The 18,756-nt window shown below is 50.3% G+C and overlaps 1 protein-coding gene across 1 annotated transcript in view; it reads right to left on the minus strand.

Annotated features, from left to right (window-relative positions):
- The window catches only part of LOC306658636 (tetraspanin-15-like), a 44,226-nt gene extending 31,877 nt beyond the window's left edge, over positions 1–12,349 (minus strand). Inside the window, 2 exon segments of the mRNA XM_079135816.1 lie at positions 12,117–12,149; positions 12,151–12,349. Of these exon segments, the coding sequence (XP_078991942.1) occupies positions 12,117–12,149; positions 12,151–12,213 (96 nt within the window). The 5' untranslated portion in view covers positions 12,214–12,349.
- Positions 12,350–18,756: the final 6,407 nt, after the last annotated feature.

The following is an 18,756-nucleotide window of genomic DNA, read 5'->3' on the forward strand; positions in this document are numbered from 1 at the left end:
GCTTGGCACCTTAAATCTTCCTTCCCCTGCTTTAAGAAAATTAGGACAAGAGAAGATACCCTTAACAAAGCCACCTGACAGCAAAACCCCAGGGCTGGAGGAGGAAAGGCCATGGTAAGCCCTCCCTGAGGAGGGCTGGTATGACACGCTAGCTAAGGCACTCACTCCTCAGGAGCTGTGTGACAGTGGACATCCCATATCCCTCTCTGAGCCCTGTTTCTCTCTACTATAAAATAAGAATAGAATGGTCACTGAGAAGACCCCTGAGATGGCCAAGCTCCTTTGTAAACTCTAAAGTGCTGTGACATATAACAAACATGCCCATTCTTTCTTTCAAAGTCAGCAAAACACAGGCTGTGTTTTGACTGAACACCACCGTAGACCCCAGAAAAGAGTAAGGAACAGCTACCTGGAATTTGCATGCCTCCAAAGCTCCAGCCCTTCTCTCTTCACATCTCTTATGAAGTCTCAACATGGGCGGTGTTAGTTAGCTACTCGTCGGCACAGGGGGATTTCCTGGCTGAGAAGTCAAGTTCAATTCCATTGACTTGATATTTTTCTTTTTTTTTCTTTTTTTATTTTTTTAAGATATTGATAGACCTTTATTTTATTCATTTATTTTATGTGGTGCTGAGAATCGAACCCAGTGCCTCACACATGTTAAGTGAGTGCTCTACCATTGAGCCACCACCCCAGCCCTTGATATTTTTCTTTAAACCAGGTAATTTTTCTTCTGAAAATACAGTCCTGACCTAACCTAATCAACACCTATGATATCACAGATTTGAGATACTAACTGTTTTCTTCAGTAGACATTATACTTAATACATACACACTAAAAATGTTTAACGTTGCCCTGTGGACCACCTAATGTCTTGTGGACAGTAGGAATAATGCAGATCTGGACCAAACCCCTTATTTTTCATATGGGAATCAGAGGCCCAGAGAGAGGCTATCACTCCCACAAGGTCACACAGCAAATTAGCCATCGGTCAGCAGCTGTGACCCAGTTCTTCCGGCTCCCAGGCCAGTGCTCTTTCCACTACAAGCCCCCCCCTCCCCCATCAGGAACAAGAGTTCTCACGCCCTGGCATATCCTCTCCAAGAAAAGGAAAAGAAAAAACTTCTTCTGAAGGACAGTGAAGCCAGCTTCATTTCTGCCTCCCTGCAGCGCCAGAGAGCCTGATGAGACCTGGGCCCAAGAGGCTTCTGACACGTGGGGTCTGCCTGCTCCTTCCCCTGCCCCCACACTGGGCGCCACTCCAGCACCCTTGCCCCTGCAACAGAGCCTTTGGGGGCTCTGGGGGCACCCAGATGCCAAGGAAATGTTTGACCAGTGACTGAACAACTGAACGAATGAGCCAAAACCCACTCCTACCTTTAAGAAAGAGTTCTCATCAAGTGTGATGGCACACACCCTGTAATCTCAGCAGCTTGGGAGGCCGAGGCAGGAGGATCTCAAGTTCAAAGTCAGCCTTAGCGAGGCCCTAAGCAACTCACTGAAACCTTGTTGCTAAATAAAATATAAAAAAGGGCTGAGGATGTGGCTCAGTGGTCAAGTGCCCCTGAGTTCAATTCCTGGTACTAAAAAAAAAAAAAAAAAAAAAAAAGCTTTCCCACAGAAAAAACACCGTTTCCAGCGTGTACCAGCAAGTCACCTAAACTGTCTGGACCTCTTTGCTCACAGTAACAGGGCAGGGTCAGAGCTGCCTTGCAGGCAGAGCATCCCATGCAAGGACATCCACAGAGGAATCCAGCCCAGAGCCGGCACACAGGAAGAGCGCATTGTTAGCTTATAAAGACAAAGGAAGAGGATGTGGAAGGCAGGACTGGACCAGAAAGAGGGAAGTACAGGGGAATTTCCTGGCTGAGAAGTCAAGTTCAATTCCATGTGAGGCCAGCAGCGGAGGAGAGCTCAGTGGAGATAGAAGGCAGCAAGTCTGGTTTCTACTCTGACCACAAACCCATCCTCTGCCCCGTGGGAATGTAAAGAGTTAAGTGGCTGTGGCTGCCCTGTGGGAGCCCTGAGCCCAACTCTGACAAGTGTCCCCACCTGGGCACCTGGCAGCTGCTGACCAGACCCATCTGCCCACCCTACCCAAATCACCCTAGTCTGCAGCTGTCCGAGTTCACTGCTCAGATGCAGCCGGCTTCTCAAGGGACAGTGACAAATCAGCCACCATCACAGAGCCGGGCAAACAGCAGAGCCTGGGGTCACAAGCAGAACCAAGCAGAGGCATGGGCTGGGTCCCTGCTGCTTGGACTCTGGCCCTGCAGTAAACATCCTTCCCTCTCTATGGGCAGTCCCACATCAGGCTCCTGTCCCCAGGAACAGCAGCAGTCCCCTTTGCAGTGTGGCCGCTCACATCCTAGCTGGAACAGAAAAAACCAGGAGCGAGAGGGACCAGAGTACCCACTGGACCTCAAGGAGGCTGGAGGCTGTCCTGTGGCCATCATTCTAGAAACTGGGGCAGTTGCCATGTGGCACCCCCTGGCTCAGTTTCCTCCTTTCTATAAGGAAGGGGTAGACCAGATGCCCAGGATGGCCCCTGGAAATGCAGCCCAACTGGAAGTCTATCTCATATGCTAACCACCCCCAACTTGCTTCCCCTTGATATGAAGGTTATATGCAAATCCCAAATATTTAACAGTCCTGTTTTGCAAGTAGTTTAACTACTTTCAGAACCAGGAAGTCCTTCCTGAGGGAGAGTTAACTCACATTCCCTTCCCCTGTTCAGAATCTGTCTACCTGGCATTCCTTCAGAGGGGAAGCCAAGAAACTGCTGTACAGCATGACTCCCTGACCTGGGTAAGGGGCGTGTGCAGGGGGGCCACAGCCTCGCCCCTGCCACTCCTGCTGCTCCTAACAGGCCCCTCCCCTGCCCTCTCCTTCCTCCTTAGTGTTCAGGGCAATCCAGGAGGTGAAGACTCTCCAGGCCCTGCTCAGTTGGGCCACTCTCTAGTGAGACCACCTGATGAAGCAGAAAGAGCTTGCGACAGGTTCCTGGCTCACCTGGGTGACTTAAAACAGCAGATTTTTTTTTCCCTCTCAACTCTGGAGTCTGAGGAGCAGCAGCCTCTTTGAGCTTCTGGTGGCTACTGGCAATTCCTGCTTGTCTGTCCTTGCCCACAGGTGGCCTTCCCCAATGTGCATCTGTGTCTTTGCTGTCCCTCTCAAATAGTTCCCTCCCCTTCTCTCATAAAGGCACTTGTCACTGGATTTTGGGCACCCCCAGGTAAGCCATGATATAGTCTCAATGACCTGAACTTAATTGTTTCTGCAAAGACCCTTTTTCCACAAGAGGTCACATTCACAGATTCAGTGACATTGGCAGGCAGAGTCAGAAAGCAAGTCCTCATCCTTGCTAGAACCCCAAGGAAATTCGTCCCCACCGATGGGCACTCTCCCCACCTGGTAAAGGAGGCTAGGTCATGCCCCGCTGCACCTGTCCTGGTGGATGCTTGTGAAATCAGAGTGGGCTTCCCCATGTGACGTCCTTAAATCAGTCACTGTCAAAAGGGAGACTTGATTCAAGGGGGAAAATGATCACAGATCACCCACAAAGTTTGTGACTCAAATCTGATTTTAATAGAACCATCTTCAATCTACCAACTGCAGAAAAATGTTTCCTTTAGAACACATAATAGACTGTCTGAAAGGTAACCAAAGGAATGCAAAAATTCTAGAAGTCACAGACTCCCCTTCCTCCCCCAGGATATATCCAGGTCCTCTGGGGGAGAAGCCCAGTTGCCCAAAACCTCCCACTTCCCCAGGCCGGTGGTCTCCACACTTCTCTGCCAGCCTTCCTCACCCAGACTGAGCCCCTCACCCCAACCCCCTCTCCACCCCAGGTAGAATGCTCTCTCCCTTTCTGGACCTCTACCAACCACAAACACCAACTTCCCCTGGACAGAGAGACTGTCCAGATCACCAGAGAAGTCAGTACCCAGGATCCAGCTGCAAAGAAAGCCAGTCCCATGAGAATTCCCTCCTGGACACCACAGTGGGGAAGCTACGCAGTTACAGGTGCATGGGTCTCACCACAGACCACTGAATCAGTAGCTCTGAGGACCAGGAGAGGACATGTGGCCTGTGGAACCCTCCCAGCCTAGGAGGCCTCCAGCCCAGCCGTAGAGTTGCATCCCACTGGAAGAGACCCAGTCTCAGAAGCCAGCACCCACCCCACTGTACCCAGGGGACTGTCCTACTCTGCCCAGGGTAGGTTGGCCCCAGTCCACCAGCAGCCACCCTGTTCCCATCCTGCACAGAAATGACCACCCTGACCACAGCCACCTCCAAGGGCTTCCCCTCACACTGTGCCTGGCACAGCAGGAGGGGCCGGGTAGAGCCAACCCTCTGCCAGAGGACAGGGAAACAGCACGAGGAGGCTGTGTGACCATCCAGAGGGACTTGCAGCTGCCCTGGGAGGTGGCGGTCCCCCTCTCCCAGGCAGGATGCGGGAGGGCTCCAAACACGGAAAAACAAGCCGCAGCAGCCAAGGCCGTTTCCTCCTCCTCTCCCGGCAAGCCAAGGTGCAAGCGCCTTCCCTGGTGAGGAAGCTCCTCTCGGAAAAAGTCAAACGAAATATGACCGGCGCCATTTTCACGGTGAAAGGGCCGATGCCGATGGTGGCCTCAAACAAGCCATTTCCCCTCTCGGGGCCTCCGTCTCCACATCTATAAACTGTTGGCTAAGACTTCCTGTCCTGCCCAGCTCCCAGGGTTGTTTTGAGGATCCAGAGAAGTAAAGGAAAGCGTGATGACAACAGGTACCAGATGGCATCTGCTCCCAGTATCGCGATGACCCTGTGAGACCCACGCCAAGGACTCCAGAGGCTGCCCCTCCATGCCTCGCCCCTGAGGGAAGCACCTTTCAACAGAAAAGAAAATCGAAGCAAGAGAGCTGTCCATCACCTCTCCCGGGTCACACAGCTAACTGAATCCGCTCTCTGCTCATCCACCCAGAAGCGCTCCTTCTCCCAACCTGGTTTCTGACAGAGCAGGGCCCTCCTCACCTACCTGCGGGGTTCCACGGCGAGACAAGCTCCCCAGCAGGCTCACCTCCCGCCAGCCCTCAAGCCCTCCAAGTCCCCTGGAGGACTGTGGCAGCCATGCGGGCAGCCCAGCTCACACTGACCACTGCTGCCCATGTCCATTTTCACCTCCCTCAGGGGTGGCCCTCCAGGTAGGGGAGCTGACACCTCAGACCACTCTGTCTCACCTCTTCTGACCCCAGAGGCCTAGCCTGGAGCCCAACAGGTACACCACATCGATGGCCACATGTCGGACACTCCTGGCGCAGCAGAGACCCTCCCTGGGCCCCCAGAAGTGCTTCTCACAGCCCCACTTCTCTGGATGCTGGGACCAGCTGTCACAGCCTTGCCTGGACCCGGCTGCCTGCTGCGAGGTCACAACCTCTGCTGGTGCACCATGCCAGTCCAGGGTTGAAGGGGCAGGAACAGATCAACCCCTGAAGAGGCCATGTGCACCAAGGATCAGAGCTCCCAGCTTACAGGCACGGCCACAACCATCTGCTCCAGCAGGCCGCACATCCCCGGAAAGCAGCCTCCTCTGCAGAACTGATTCCAGAGTCCTCGTCACACCTTATGTCCCCAGCTCCCCCTGAGCAATGCAAAGCACCCCAGGAGAGTCTCCATCCTCCCTGGGCATGGGGCCTGGTGCCTTGGCTCTCATAGGAGTCCCTACAGCCTGCTGGGGCATCCACAGATGAGGAGCTAGGATGCACAGAGGTGATCCTTTACCCAGGGTCACACGGAAGAGCTGGCACTTGATCTAAGTCTCCTGATGGCCCTGCCTCCAGTCGTAATTAAACCTCCCTTTTCAGTTGTTTAGACTCCAAACTTCTCATCTGACTGGGTCCCTGCCACCCTCTCCATCCTCATCTGGGTCCCTCTTAGGGCTCCCCTTCTGTTCCAGCCTTGCCTGCCTATGTGCCTCAGGCCCTTTGCATTTACTCTCCCCTCTGTCTGGTATGTTCTCTATAGGCCTTTTCCCATGGCTGGCTCCTTCTCATTCTTTAAGTCTCAGCTGGGATATCAGCTCCTCATTATGGCCTTCCTTGACCATATCATCTAAAGTAGGAACCCCCAGCCCTCCCCACTAACTCCCTGATTCCCTCCTTAGCAAGGATGTTTATTTTCTGCTTTGTCTGCAGCCTCTCTTGTTCAGTTGTTTTCCTGTACCTATCACAGTGCATATAACAGGTGTCATATAACAATTTGTTGAATGAATAAGCAACTGAACCATCCCCCTCTGTGCAGAAAGAATGGCTGGCTTAGACTGGACCCTTCTGCCCCTAGCAAGATATCAATTCAAACCCACTCACATCCATTCACATGTCTGGGAAAGGCCCTCTGTCCTGGCTCACCCAGATGACATCTTTCCCTGCCAATGGAGCTGGCTGGTACAGAAATTTCACTATCAGGCCCTTATCTGCTTTCCTCTGAGCCCCACCCAGGGTGGCACTGTGAGTCACTTAGAAAAGGTAGGATAGGCAGGCAGCTGGTTATACCTGCTTCTCCAGGAACCAAAAGCCAAAGGTCCAGGGTCCAGTCCTGCAAGTTAAGGCGATCTCCCCCAGGAAGGGGCCGTGCACAGACTCTAGACTGAGTGAGGGGATCCTCTCGGGACCATGGTTTGCCCTTTATTCAAGGAAGGCACCAGATGGTTTTCCCACTTCTCTTGTAGGAAGAGAGGACTGCTCTGTGCCTCAAGCCCAAGGCCAGCCCCAGGTTGTGAGGCCATCCCCTCCCATGAGGCACACCGACCACTTTTCCAAAGTGAAGACTGTCCCTCTTCCGAAAGCATTTTCACAATTTCCCCTTTGAAATACCTGCCTGGAACAGAAGATGGCCTTGCCCAATGAACCAAGTGCAAGAAAAAAAACAAAACTCAAGGAAATAAAACATCTCCATAGATGTACAAAAAGATCCGGGTGGATGCTTACTAACAAATAACATTAGCTCCCTCCAGGGGGTAGAACTGAAGGTGACTTTTATCGTCTCCACTGTGCTCTCCCAAGTTGCTTGAATTTGTTTTTTAACCAGGTGCACGTATTATTTTCACACAAACAACAAAGCTCCTTTTCAAAGAGCTGGAAACTGAATCCACATTCTTTTCTATCTAGTGTCACCTGGTACCACGCTGGGAGGCCAGGTACCTGGTTCCTCTCAGAAGACCACCTCCTACCCTCCCCTGCTCCCTGGAGCTGTGGGGCTGGAAAGATCACTGGGTAGACACCCGGGTCCTGGTCTTGGTCTGTCACTAACTGACTGAGGACTCTCCAGCAACACCCTTCTCCCCCAGCTGTTTTCTCCCCTGTCAAATAAGGCGTCTCAGGGTCCTTTGCATTCTCTATCTGTGGCTATTAAGCAGCTGGGGCACAGAGAAGAAGGAAGGAAAAGGACAGCTGCCTAGTTAGATGTGGAGTGTTTGCTGGAGTGTCTGTGTGTCTTTTACAGTTTAATCCATTTACCTTCTGGCAGGTTCTAATATCCACAGATAAGGCAGGCACAGGAAAGTGAATGTCTCCTTCATTTGACCTGTAAGTGCCAGAGTTCGGATTTGGAGTCCAGGAAGCATGGCGCAGGGGCCCCACTCTAGCCACTACACCATAGGGAAATGCAAAGGCTCGTAAGCCAAGCTCTGATGCACAGGTCCAACCCCGGAGGAGGCCAGAAAGAGCTCACATTGCCTCTGGTGTTCATTTCCTCCAGCACCTATCCACACGCACTTCCTCCCCACTCGCCAGCCCCACCAGGCTCTTTCTCCCTCATTAGTCAACACCCAGCCCTGACACCCTTACCCAACTGGAAACCCTGCCCCATTGCCAAGGCAACAGGGTTTGGCCATTCTAGAGAGCCCGAGGCTGCATGGTCAGCCCAGCTCACTCTGCAAATCTGACTCCCAGAGGCTGCACAGCCAGCCCAGCCTCTGCCCCAGGCCAGATCCCTGCCTTGTAGCGTGGCTGGGACTCCATGGCCCTCATGCAACAAGCCCTCCCTGAGCACCTACTATGTGCCCAGCATCTGGAGGAAGACACAAATGGGTTACGTCCCTGACCTCCAGCAGCCCGCAGTCCAGCAAGGAAAAGCAGTCATGTAAACAGATCTCTAGAATACCCCGGGCAGTGCTAAAATTAGAGGTGTGCCCCCAGTGGTTTGAGGGTACAGGTGTCATAATGACTCACCCTGGACAGCGGGAAGAGTCTGCTCTGAGTGTCTCCAAGTGAACCCATCCTAGGGGAACATTTCAGGGACATGCTGAAAAGAGTGGGGAGAACTGGCCTGCAGAGGAAAAGAGATCTGGGGCTCAGGCCAGCTCCCTAGAGACTCTGAACACACCAGTCTCTCAGCCCCCTCTGTAAACAGGAGGGCTCCCCAGTATAAAACCAGAAATCACTGCAGGTGGTTCAGGGTCTGATTCATAGACTCAAAGGCCTGAACTTTCTTTTTGAGGTCAATTCCCTTCTGACCCCTCCAATCACATGAGTCTCAGTCTTAAGTTCAAGATGCTCAAGTACCTGCCAACCTGCCCGTTGAAAAGAAAGTGTGACCCCAAGACCCATGACATGTAGCTAGTATCCATAAAGTTGTCTCATTATCTACATACTTTATATTATTTCAACCATTATTTGCTATCTATGTTGAGGGGGACTGGTTTCCCATTAGTAGAAAAGATACAACACCTCCTTTTAAATGTAAAGTCAGTTAAAAGGAATATATTTTAAGTAAATATTATAATTGGTATCACTTCTATTTAGGAAGTTGAACATAGCAAAATCAAGTGCTGGAGTGTAGCTCAGTGGTGGAGTATTTGCCTAGAATGCTCAAGGACCCAGGTTCCATCCCCAGGACTGCAAAAAAGAAAAGAAAAATGTAAATACCCATGCAAAACTAAGCAACCCCATTCTGTTCTGCCAGAGGATGGGAGTGGTGTGTGTGGGGGGGGGACTGCCCCTGCAGGGAAAGGAAGGGGTAAAGACTAAAGGGGCAAGAGGGACCCTCTGGTTTCCACGGTTCTATTGGTGGGCCTTGGAGTTGACTGCATAGGTGTATAGCTCACTTTTCAAAAACGTATCCAGCTATATGTGGCTGTTAAATGTACTTCTGCATTATGTTACACATTCATATCCTCATTGACCCAACAATTCCACTTCTAGAAATTACCCTGTAGACATGCACACATATGCAAAAGGCTACAAAGGTAACAAAAGATGCCTGCTATAAAAAAAAAAAAAAAAAAAAAGATGAAAAACAACTTCAGAATTCCCTAGCTGGGCCTATTCAAATAAATTTTGGCATAGCCTGGAGTGACATCTATGTAGCCATTAAGAATGGAGCAGCCCCTGGCAGGTCTCCAAACTTAACAAGGATTTAAGTGAAAAAGTAAGGAGCTATATCCAGTTCTGGGTATAGTGTTGCCTTATGTGGAAAAATAATAATAATAATAATATATACAATATAAACAGGTGTGTGCCTACATCATCCTTTGCCCAGGATATCTCAGTAAATGATCCCAAGAACCTGGAGCAAGGGTCCCCTTTGGACAGGGTTACACTAGGAGAAAGGAGGGAGGTGTTACTGATGCTTTTCTGTTTTCAAATTTTGTGCTACGTGCATGCACTTATTAATTTTTGTCAAAAATTATTTTTAAGAGAAAGTCTTACAAAAGGTGCATGGGCTATATGGTAAATTTTAGGACCCGGAGCCTAAAGACAGAAAGTGTTAGCGCTTTGGGCTTATAAAGAAAATAACCCTTGCCCCACCCTACTCTTGCAGAGGGATGGAACCAAGATAATGGACTCGCCTACAAATGGTTTCCAATTAACAACAGTCTCAGTCCAGGACAAATTACTTAACTCACACTGAGCCCCTGCCCTGCAGTCAAACTCTGGCACCTGGAGCTGCCCTGGCAGAATCGGCAGGTGTCTGAGTTCTTGGCATTGGTGGTGAGATTAGTAAGCAGAAATACTTCCAGGGACTAAGGCAACCTCAGGTGGCCAGAGGAAGGATTCCAAGTTCTGAGTTCTGCCTGGCCTCAAGAAAAGGCGAGCAAGGGCCAAAAGGTGGGCTTCTCTGAGGGCTGCAAAGGGCAATGACAGAACAAGTCCTTGAAATTTGAGATCGTGTAATTTACCTTTGTATAGCACTTTTCTTACTCTCTCACTGTATCATTAATTCAGCGGGGTGTGAGGCAGGGGATCACGTATCCATTTCACAGATGAGAAAATAAGGCGTGGGGAGGTGAAGAGACCCACCAGGAATTACACACTGAGAGGAGTGAAGCCCGAAATGAAATCCCACCCTCCCACCTCTCCACCATCAACCTTGGCTTTTGCTTTCCACTGACCTGCAGAAAGAAGAGCTCCAGACTAGACAAGGGTGGGCAAAGAATCCCTGGGGACTTCCGGGACCCAAGAGGCCATCTAATGCAGCAGTTTTTAATCCTGACTGCACACTAAAATTCCCTGGAGCCTGAGAAAATTTAAATAAATACCTTTGCCAGGGCACAGGAATCTGTAGTGTTTTTTAAAACCCTTTAGTTGGGAGTTGGGGGTGTGGCTCAGAGGTGGAGCACTTGCCTAGCGTGCACACAGCCTTGCGTTCAGTCCTGCACTGCAAAAGCAAAACTCTCTAGTTGATTTTGATGGAACGGCAGTGAGAACCACTGAATTACAGCTCAAATCACCCACCGCAACCCCACAACAGCAGAGGCTTCTATCCTGGTCCTTGCTCTATCCTTTAGTCCCAAAACACTGCTCATCTCTCTGTCGCTTTACCTAGGAAATTGGACTGGAAGCTGGCCTGAGGCTAGAGTTTTCTACATGGAAAAATTAATTAACAGTTTTGAGACCCAAACAGAGGAGGGATTTGCCTAAGATATATATTCCTGTGGGTCAGTTACAGAGTAGGACTAGAATCATGAGCTCCTGACTACCAACTCGGGGTCACACCCACAAAAAGATTCCATCAAAAGTCCTGATAGCAAATTCAGCAGCTTCTGCCAGCAGAAAAGATCCAGTGAGGGGCTGGGGGAGAAACCAGGAGAGAAAGCGTTTCAGGAGGGCACAGTGTCTGCCCTTGGGGCAGACCAGGGTCAGGGGATCTATTCTAGAGGAACGGGGGTAGAGCTGGCGTATAGAAAAGCATCCTCATTTCTTCACAGATGGTCTGAAAATGCCCTTATCGAAACCAGTCTCTTGGGGAGCTCACACTACTGTGTCCAGATCCCTGCCCATAATAACGGCTCTTGCTTCTTGAACTCTACACTGATCTCCATGCTAAGCACTGACATTTCACTTAATCTCCATGTGCATCCTAAAAGGTGAAAATAATGACTGCCTCCATCTGCAGATGAGGAAACTGTGGTCCAGAGTAACTTCCCCAAGATCACTCAGTTAGAAAATAGTAGGGACAGGATTCAAAGCCCGGTTCATGTGGAACTTCTGCCGTCCTGCTCCTCAACAAGGCAGAAGAAGAGGTAAAGTCCAGTGACCATGGAAAGAGTAACTGAACATGTAGGAGCCACAGAGACCTCATCTACTGTTATCCTCCACTCTATGCAGAAGGCACGTGCATCCTCCTTTCACCAATGAAGCCACCGAGAAACGGAGGGGGAAGCACCCTGACCTGGGGTACAGGCAAGTAATTGTGGGGACCAGACCCTGAATCCAAGTGAACCCAATCACAAAGACTAACCACTTTCTTCACAGGCTGATGGGGAGGCAAACTCGTAATAACCTGCAGGCGTGGTGGGCGAGGCCAACGTTAACCCTGGCCTCCCAGCCTGCCAGCTGATGCGCAGAGGTCTCTGGTGGCAGACCAAACCACCGTTCAGGTGAAACACAGGAGAGCCACGTGGCGCTTGGTCTGTAAACTGGCTCTAATATTCCAGATGAAGCAGTTGAAATTAGGGCTGAACTGGGCGGACAGAATTTCCCGGTCCCAGGAAGAGTCGGGCGAGGAGCCAGAACACGCTCCCCGCGCTGTCCCTGGAGCAGCTAAATCTAGAAACAACTACCCGCCCGCGTGGGAGCTGTCAAAGGAATGTGGACCCTCATGCCCCTCAGCCCGGGTCCTATAGGGATCACTCACCCAGAACACTGTGGAGTAGATGATGAGCGAGAAACTTGAGCCAGAGATAGGAGAAGCGCGCGCAGTAGCGCACCTGCTCTGAGTCCCCGCGGGGCATCCTGGCCGGTCCCCGCGCAGGGCTTCGGGGATTCCGGGCTTCGGGGATTCAGTGTTTGGACTCGGTTCCTTCGCCACGGCTCCAGGCTCCACCTGCGGCTGCCCGGCTGCCCTGCGGCCCGCCCCCACTACCAGTGATCTCTTCCCGACTGACAGGGGCGCGCCGCAATCACTGCCCCAGCCCCGGAGCCAGCGGCCCCAGCGGCCAATGGGAGCGAGGCGGCGGCCAGCATCTGGGAGGGTGACGGGTCAGGGGCGGGGCTGCGGCTCCAGACCAGGGTAGACCAAGCAAGGGGAGGGGGCCGATTTTGCAGTTGAGCGGGGCATTCAGCTCTGGCGATGCCTATTTTCCCAGCGTAGAGCGGGGCGTGGGAGAGTGTGGATGGCAGCGCGCTAGAGAGAGCGCGAGCGTGCCTAACCCGGGGGCTTTGAAGCAGGCTTCGGAGGCGGGGCCAGAGCTCTGTGTGGAGCGCTCGAGGTTCCATCTCTAGCACCGCCGCCCCCCCACCCCCATACACACGCACCGGGATGGGGTGTGAGGAGAGAAGTGAATTGAAAGGGCAGGAATTAACTGCCAAGGTGTTAAATGTGCAAATGAGCCAGGCGCGGGGCCGCAGACCTTGTAATACCAACTCGGGAGGCTGAGGCAGGAGGATCACACATTCAAGGCCAGCCTGGGCAATTTCATGAGACCCTATCTCAAAATAAAAAGGACTGGGGGGATGTAGCTCAGTGGTACAGCACCCCTGGGTTCAATCCCCGTACGGGTCGGGGGAAGAGGCAGGCAAATGCCTGTCCAAGAGGTGAATAAGGAAGGGGGATTCCGATGCCTAAGCTGGGCGGAGTGCTGCATTCAGGAAGGTGAAAGAGTCCAGGGTGGGGTCCAGAGACCCCCATGGAGCTGCAGTCTCCTGGAACAGATCTGCTCCTGGCCTTTTCCCCAACTGACCATGGAAATTCCCCTTTAGGCGCAGGGTGATGTTCCAGCCCTGCCCCCACTGCTTCTTTTTCTGGAAACCCTTCTCTGCTCAGACCCACGCTCAGGCCTGGTCGAGTAGGCAGCTCCCTCCACTGCACACTCAGCCTGGTTCTGACCCGGCCTCCTCCGCCTGGCCTTTTTTCTCCACCACGAATCAGAGGTGTCAGTGAGTCTGTCTTCCACGCTAGATGGTCCCAGCTTTACTCGCTGTTGTTTTCCTGTCTGCAGGCCTAGCTCGGCCTAGGGCTTGGGAGTCAGGCAATCTGAGGTTGTGGCATCCCAGTAATTAAATGCATGGTCCAAAGGTCGTGTGCTCTAGCAGTGCTGGGTGGGGTCCCTAGTGGTGATTCTAGGAATGGCACCCTTTTCAAGTGCCCTGCCCTGGGCTCCCGCCTTCTGCGCGCACACACACCCCAGAAATGAAGACGTGCAGAGGCCACACTGGCCCTAGCCCTCAGTCTTTGTCCTAGCAGGAAGAAAGTAAGGGCGGGGGGTGTGAGGGAGGCAATGTACTGTCTGGAAGAGTAAAAAGGAAACCAGCTTACTGGTAAGAAAGGATCCCTGCCAGGTGCTCATTGAGGCAGAGGAGTGGAACCCGGGGGGCCTGTAAGAGTTACCTTGAAATGAATAACCAAGAGCCAGAAAAGACCATTTCTTTCTGGGGGTGACAGCCTTCATCAGCCCTGCAGATCTAGCCTCTTGCTGAGGCACTGATCTCTGTCCCCACCCCTAGAAGTTTGTAACCCTCTCCATCCCTAGAGGGCTAAACACCTTGCCTCCAGAGGCCAGCCTCCTGACCTCCTTCCCCCTCCCTGTATTAAGCTATAGCCCCAGCTACCCATGCTCCTCTCTGCTCTGAATTTTCCTTCCTATGGACTTTTCTTTCATCTTTCCAGTATAGCCTTGGTGACACACAGCTTCTTCTAATCAGGCCATTTAAGCTCTCCGACCCCATAAAGTGCCTGAGGGCTGAGGGTGACATGTCCCTAGAGAGGGAGCCTGGAGCTCTTCAGAACTGGCACAGGGCTGCTTTTTGTCTCTCTCCACTCAAAACCTGCAATGCCAGGTGCTAGGTCTTCTCTGACGATTGTAAACGGCCCTCTGAAGAGACGGAGAACTCTCCACTTTTCCCTTCTTTGACCGGAAGCCCTGGGTTGAGGGGTCAGCAGGCCCTTGCTAATCCTGGTTTTGCTATTACCTTTTTGTGAGACTGTCAGAATGTGTGACATACAGGTATGAATGCCACCCTGGCTGCAGATCAAAATCACCTGGTGAACTTTAAATGTCCCCTGATAGCCAAAACCCCTCATCTTAGTCAAGTTTGGAACCTCACAATGGGGACCTGGGAATCAGTATTAATTTGGAGGCTCCCCAGGTAATTTCTAACATAAAGTCAAGATTAACTCATAGAGGTAGCTTGTTTGTAAGGGTCAGCCAACATTTTTATCAGAAAGTCACACTCCAGAAGTGACTTATTCATCTTATCGCTGGTACACTGGAAAATGTTTACAAACTAGCTGGGCAGGGGGAGGCAGTTACTAATTTCCATAGTGTAAAAATTTCTACCATCTCCAACTTTTAAGTTACCAACTTGAAGTCAATGAACTTGGGAGTTAAGAAGAGAGAGGCAACCAGGTGGCATAGGTCATGCCTGTAATTCCAGCAGCCTGGGAGGCTGAGGCAGGAGAATGGCAAACTCAAAGCCAGTCTCAGCAAGTTAGTGAGGCCCTAAGCAACTTAGTGAGACCCTGTGCCTAATAAAATACAAAAAGGGGCTGGGGATGTGGCTCAGTGGTTAAGTGCCCCTGAGTTCAACCCCCAATACCAAAAAGAAGAAGAAGAGAGTGGCAGTTTCAACATCTCAGTCCACCCCAAGGTGTCACTAATTAGCATGGTGAATGCACTGGTGAAATTCTCCACTTATTAACAAGCATGTCAGGTGTTAGAAATGGTTCTCTGGTGAAAGTAGTAGTATTCAAGATATATAAAATGGTTGAGACCCCACCTATTTCTTGTTCAAAGAGAGTTAAAGACTCTCAAGAAATGGTTAATTTTCACTTAGAGATGGTACGAATTCTTTTGATGCCCACGTTGGTCTGGATGAATCGTGTCTATTGAAGGTTATATTTTCGTGAGCAGTCCCCAGGTAATAGATCTCCTGAAGAACAGAGAACTGGGCCTACGTAGATTTTACAGAAGAAATTATATGAACTGGTTTGTGTGCTCACAAAGATTTGTTTTACAGATGGGCAGCAAAATGTGTTCCAAGATTTGTTTTCAAGATAACTTGGCAGGGAGATTTAGAAGCAAATAACCCTTGCCTTCGTGGTTCATGACAGTTGATGGGGGAAAAAAAAAAAAAAAAACCTAAGGATCACGCATGACTGACTTGCTTGGGTAAATCCGCATCAGTGCAACTGGGCACGTGACTATGCCTGTTTCCCCATCTGTGAAACAATGAGCTCAGGCTGTTTCTGTTCTAGCATTGACAGTCTTGGATTATAGAATCCTCACAGTTGGCAGATGTGGATCAGATATGAATCCGTTGACAAATATATCCTGAGCGGCTACTAGGAATCAAGTCCTGACCAAACCCTAGGGAGTTGCTTCAAATAACGTCAGCAAGAGTTTCTGTCCTATTCTCTCAGGAAGTGGGGGTTGTGGGAAGATACAACACAGGAAAACACACGTGAAAAGGATAAAGGACGTGTCAGATACAGTGCCTGCTGAAGATCTGGGAGAAGAACTGCCACATGGAAGAATCAGCAGGTACAAAGGCCCTGAGACAGGAAGGCTTGGAGAGAGCCTGTGGCTGGGTGAGGGGCCACGGGAGAGCGGAAGGAGGCGGGGTCAGAGAGAGGAAGAAGCTTGTAAGTTGGATGAACTTATTTCCAGTTTCAGTGAGGGCCACTTTTTTTTTTTTTTTTTTAATTTGGCGGTGCAGGAGATTGAACCCAGGGCTTGTGCTTGCAAGGCAAACGCTCTACCAACTAAGCTATATCCCCAACCCGCCACTTACGTTTAAGCAGGGGAGTAACACGGAATCTGATGTGTACTGCTATATAGAAGAGAAACAAGATGGGGGAAGACTAAGGGGGAGGAAGGCTAGTTAGGAGGCTGTGGCCTCGACTCAGTGCTTGGACAAGCGATACAGCCTTGGAAATGGAGACAGGGGTTGGACTGGTCATAGAGGTAGAGCCACTGGCTCCTACTGATGGACTGGATGTGGAGTTTGGGAAAGAGAAATCTGGGATGATCCCAAGTTTTAGGCCTTGAGCAACTAGGTAGATTTTGCTGTCATTTACAAAAGTGAAGAAGAGAAGGAGGAGCCATGGGGGAGGAGGGAGCCAATGCCACTGACCTTGACCATTGTATTTATTTGCAGTACTGGAGACTGAACCCAGGGCCGTGCACATGCCAGGCAAGTACCCTACCACGGAGCTACATCGCCACCCCATTTTATTTTTTGAGATGTCTTTTTGAAAGACAGGTGTTGTCTAGGGAACTCAGAGCTGAGGTTTGGGTTGAATGGTCTAAGCATCTTCAGATCAATTTAAACCTGGGGCTTATGTGAGATCATCTAGGAGAGAGAGAGTAGCAAGACAAAAGAAGACAACACTGGGACACTCCACTGAGGGCAAGAAGGGCCAGCAAGGAAAACAAGCCAGGTGGGTGTGGCACACCTGTAATCCTGGCAACCAGGGAGGCTGAGACAGGAGGATGGCAAGTTTGAGGCCAGCCTGGACAACTCCTGAAACCCTGTCTCAGATTTTTTCAAAAAGGAGTAGGGATGTAGCTCAGTGGTATAGTACCCCTGGGTTCAATCTCTTGTACTGCCAGAGAGAGTAGGAGGAGGTTTAGCCAGTAAGCTGTCAGGGGTGACTGGAGAAATTGAACCAGAAGTAAAACAGGCTGTAGTCTTGAAGTCTCATATACCAAGGCTGTACTGCATCCTCCAAGATCAAGTGCGGGGGGAAAAAAAGAATCAGCCATTGGCTTCGACAGTGACCTTTGTAAGAGCTCCTTTTTTTTTAATAAAATGTGAAATAGTTTTATTTTTTTATGGCAAACAGGAAATCTGTTTTATTTTCCAAGTTATTGGTTTGCTCTTTTCATACAGGACAGCCTTTTTAACTACAATACAAGAGTATAATAAGAATGAAGCCATTAGTGGATACAGATTCAGCTGCGTGACTCTCCGGGTCCTCTTGGCATGTAGGGGCATCATCATCATCGTTGCCTTATTGTACAAACATTCACACATTTTGAGAATATTTTTGCTTGAGAAATTGAATCTTCCATTTCCTAGAGGTAGCAAAGGCAGTTCAGGTTTGTTGATCGACTATGGAAGAAGAATCACCCAACTGGATCAGCAGGTTGCTTCCCCATAGGGAAAGGAGCTAAAGAGGAAAACCGAAGGAAAAGGAGGTTGCTCTGGAAGCAGGCAACTGGCGTGGCCTCAGGGGTGACATGGAAACAGCTGTGTCTCCCCAAGTCTCTTAGGCTCCTATTCGATTTTCTTTCACCTTCACAAACATGGGCTCCTTTGGAACCTCAGCACATCTGAGGACCTAATGTAAAACACTCGAACACATTTAAAGTGCACTAACTAAAAAACTGGCAGCAAGTGGCCCCCAGTTCAGTAGGACTTCTGAATGATTTGTATGCATGTTTACCCCATGGTGGGACACGTGTGTGATAGATTAGTTTGTTCCGCCTACAGGTAACGTTTGATATGCATCTGGATTTGAGGGCACTTGTACATAATCCACGGCTCCCCAGGGCTCTTTAGCTGTCAGCTGGAAGCTATTGAAACTTCTCTACTAAAAACTACGTGCTATAAAATAGACTTTTGGAAGACATTCCAGTATATTATCCTACAAAAATCTGCAATCTGTGTGCACTGAAAAAGAGTCAGAGGATCAGATTTTAAAATGGCAATGTTCATGGCTGCCTATAATAGTTTGGGGTGATTTATTCCCTTTTCTGTGTTTTCAGAACTTTCAACAGTAATTGTTTATTCATTTTGACAGAAAGCCCAACAAGCAACAACAATGAAAACAACAACAAAAACTTAACAACAGGCCTCAAGGGCATGACATCCGGAACATACCCCAGTCACCTCAGTCCCCTGTAAACTTAAAATGGCCCTAACATTTATTTCCACTTTTCCTGGGAACCCATTCCTACCAATGACACAGGAAATTAAGGAAGCCTATGTGTGCATTCTAGTACCCCGGCACCCCATAAAAGCGAAGTTTCTGGCCAGGCAACTTTATTTGCATTGCAAAAGTCACCCTGTAACATTGCTTGAATCCTTCCAAGGCCCCTCATGAGCTGTAGGGCAATTTCATGGCCTCAAAAGCTTTCTGACCCTGCCCCACTAACCTCTCTAACCTCCTGCCCAACCACTTCCTTTACCAACCTCTTCCGGCTCTGGCACGACCTTCGTGGCCACTGGGCTTTGAACCTCTTGGAAGAGTCTAGTCATTTCTCAGAGCCTTTTGGAACAAAGGCTTTCCAATTCCCTTAACAGGATGCGTTTATGAGGGAAAAAGAACTCGG

Source organism: Sciurus vulgaris, assembly GCF_902686455.1.
Source record: "Sciurus vulgaris genome assembly, chromosome: 4".
In the NCBI taxonomy this organism is placed as follows: Eukaryota; Metazoa; Chordata; class Mammalia; order Rodentia; family Sciuridae; genus Sciurus; species Sciurus vulgaris.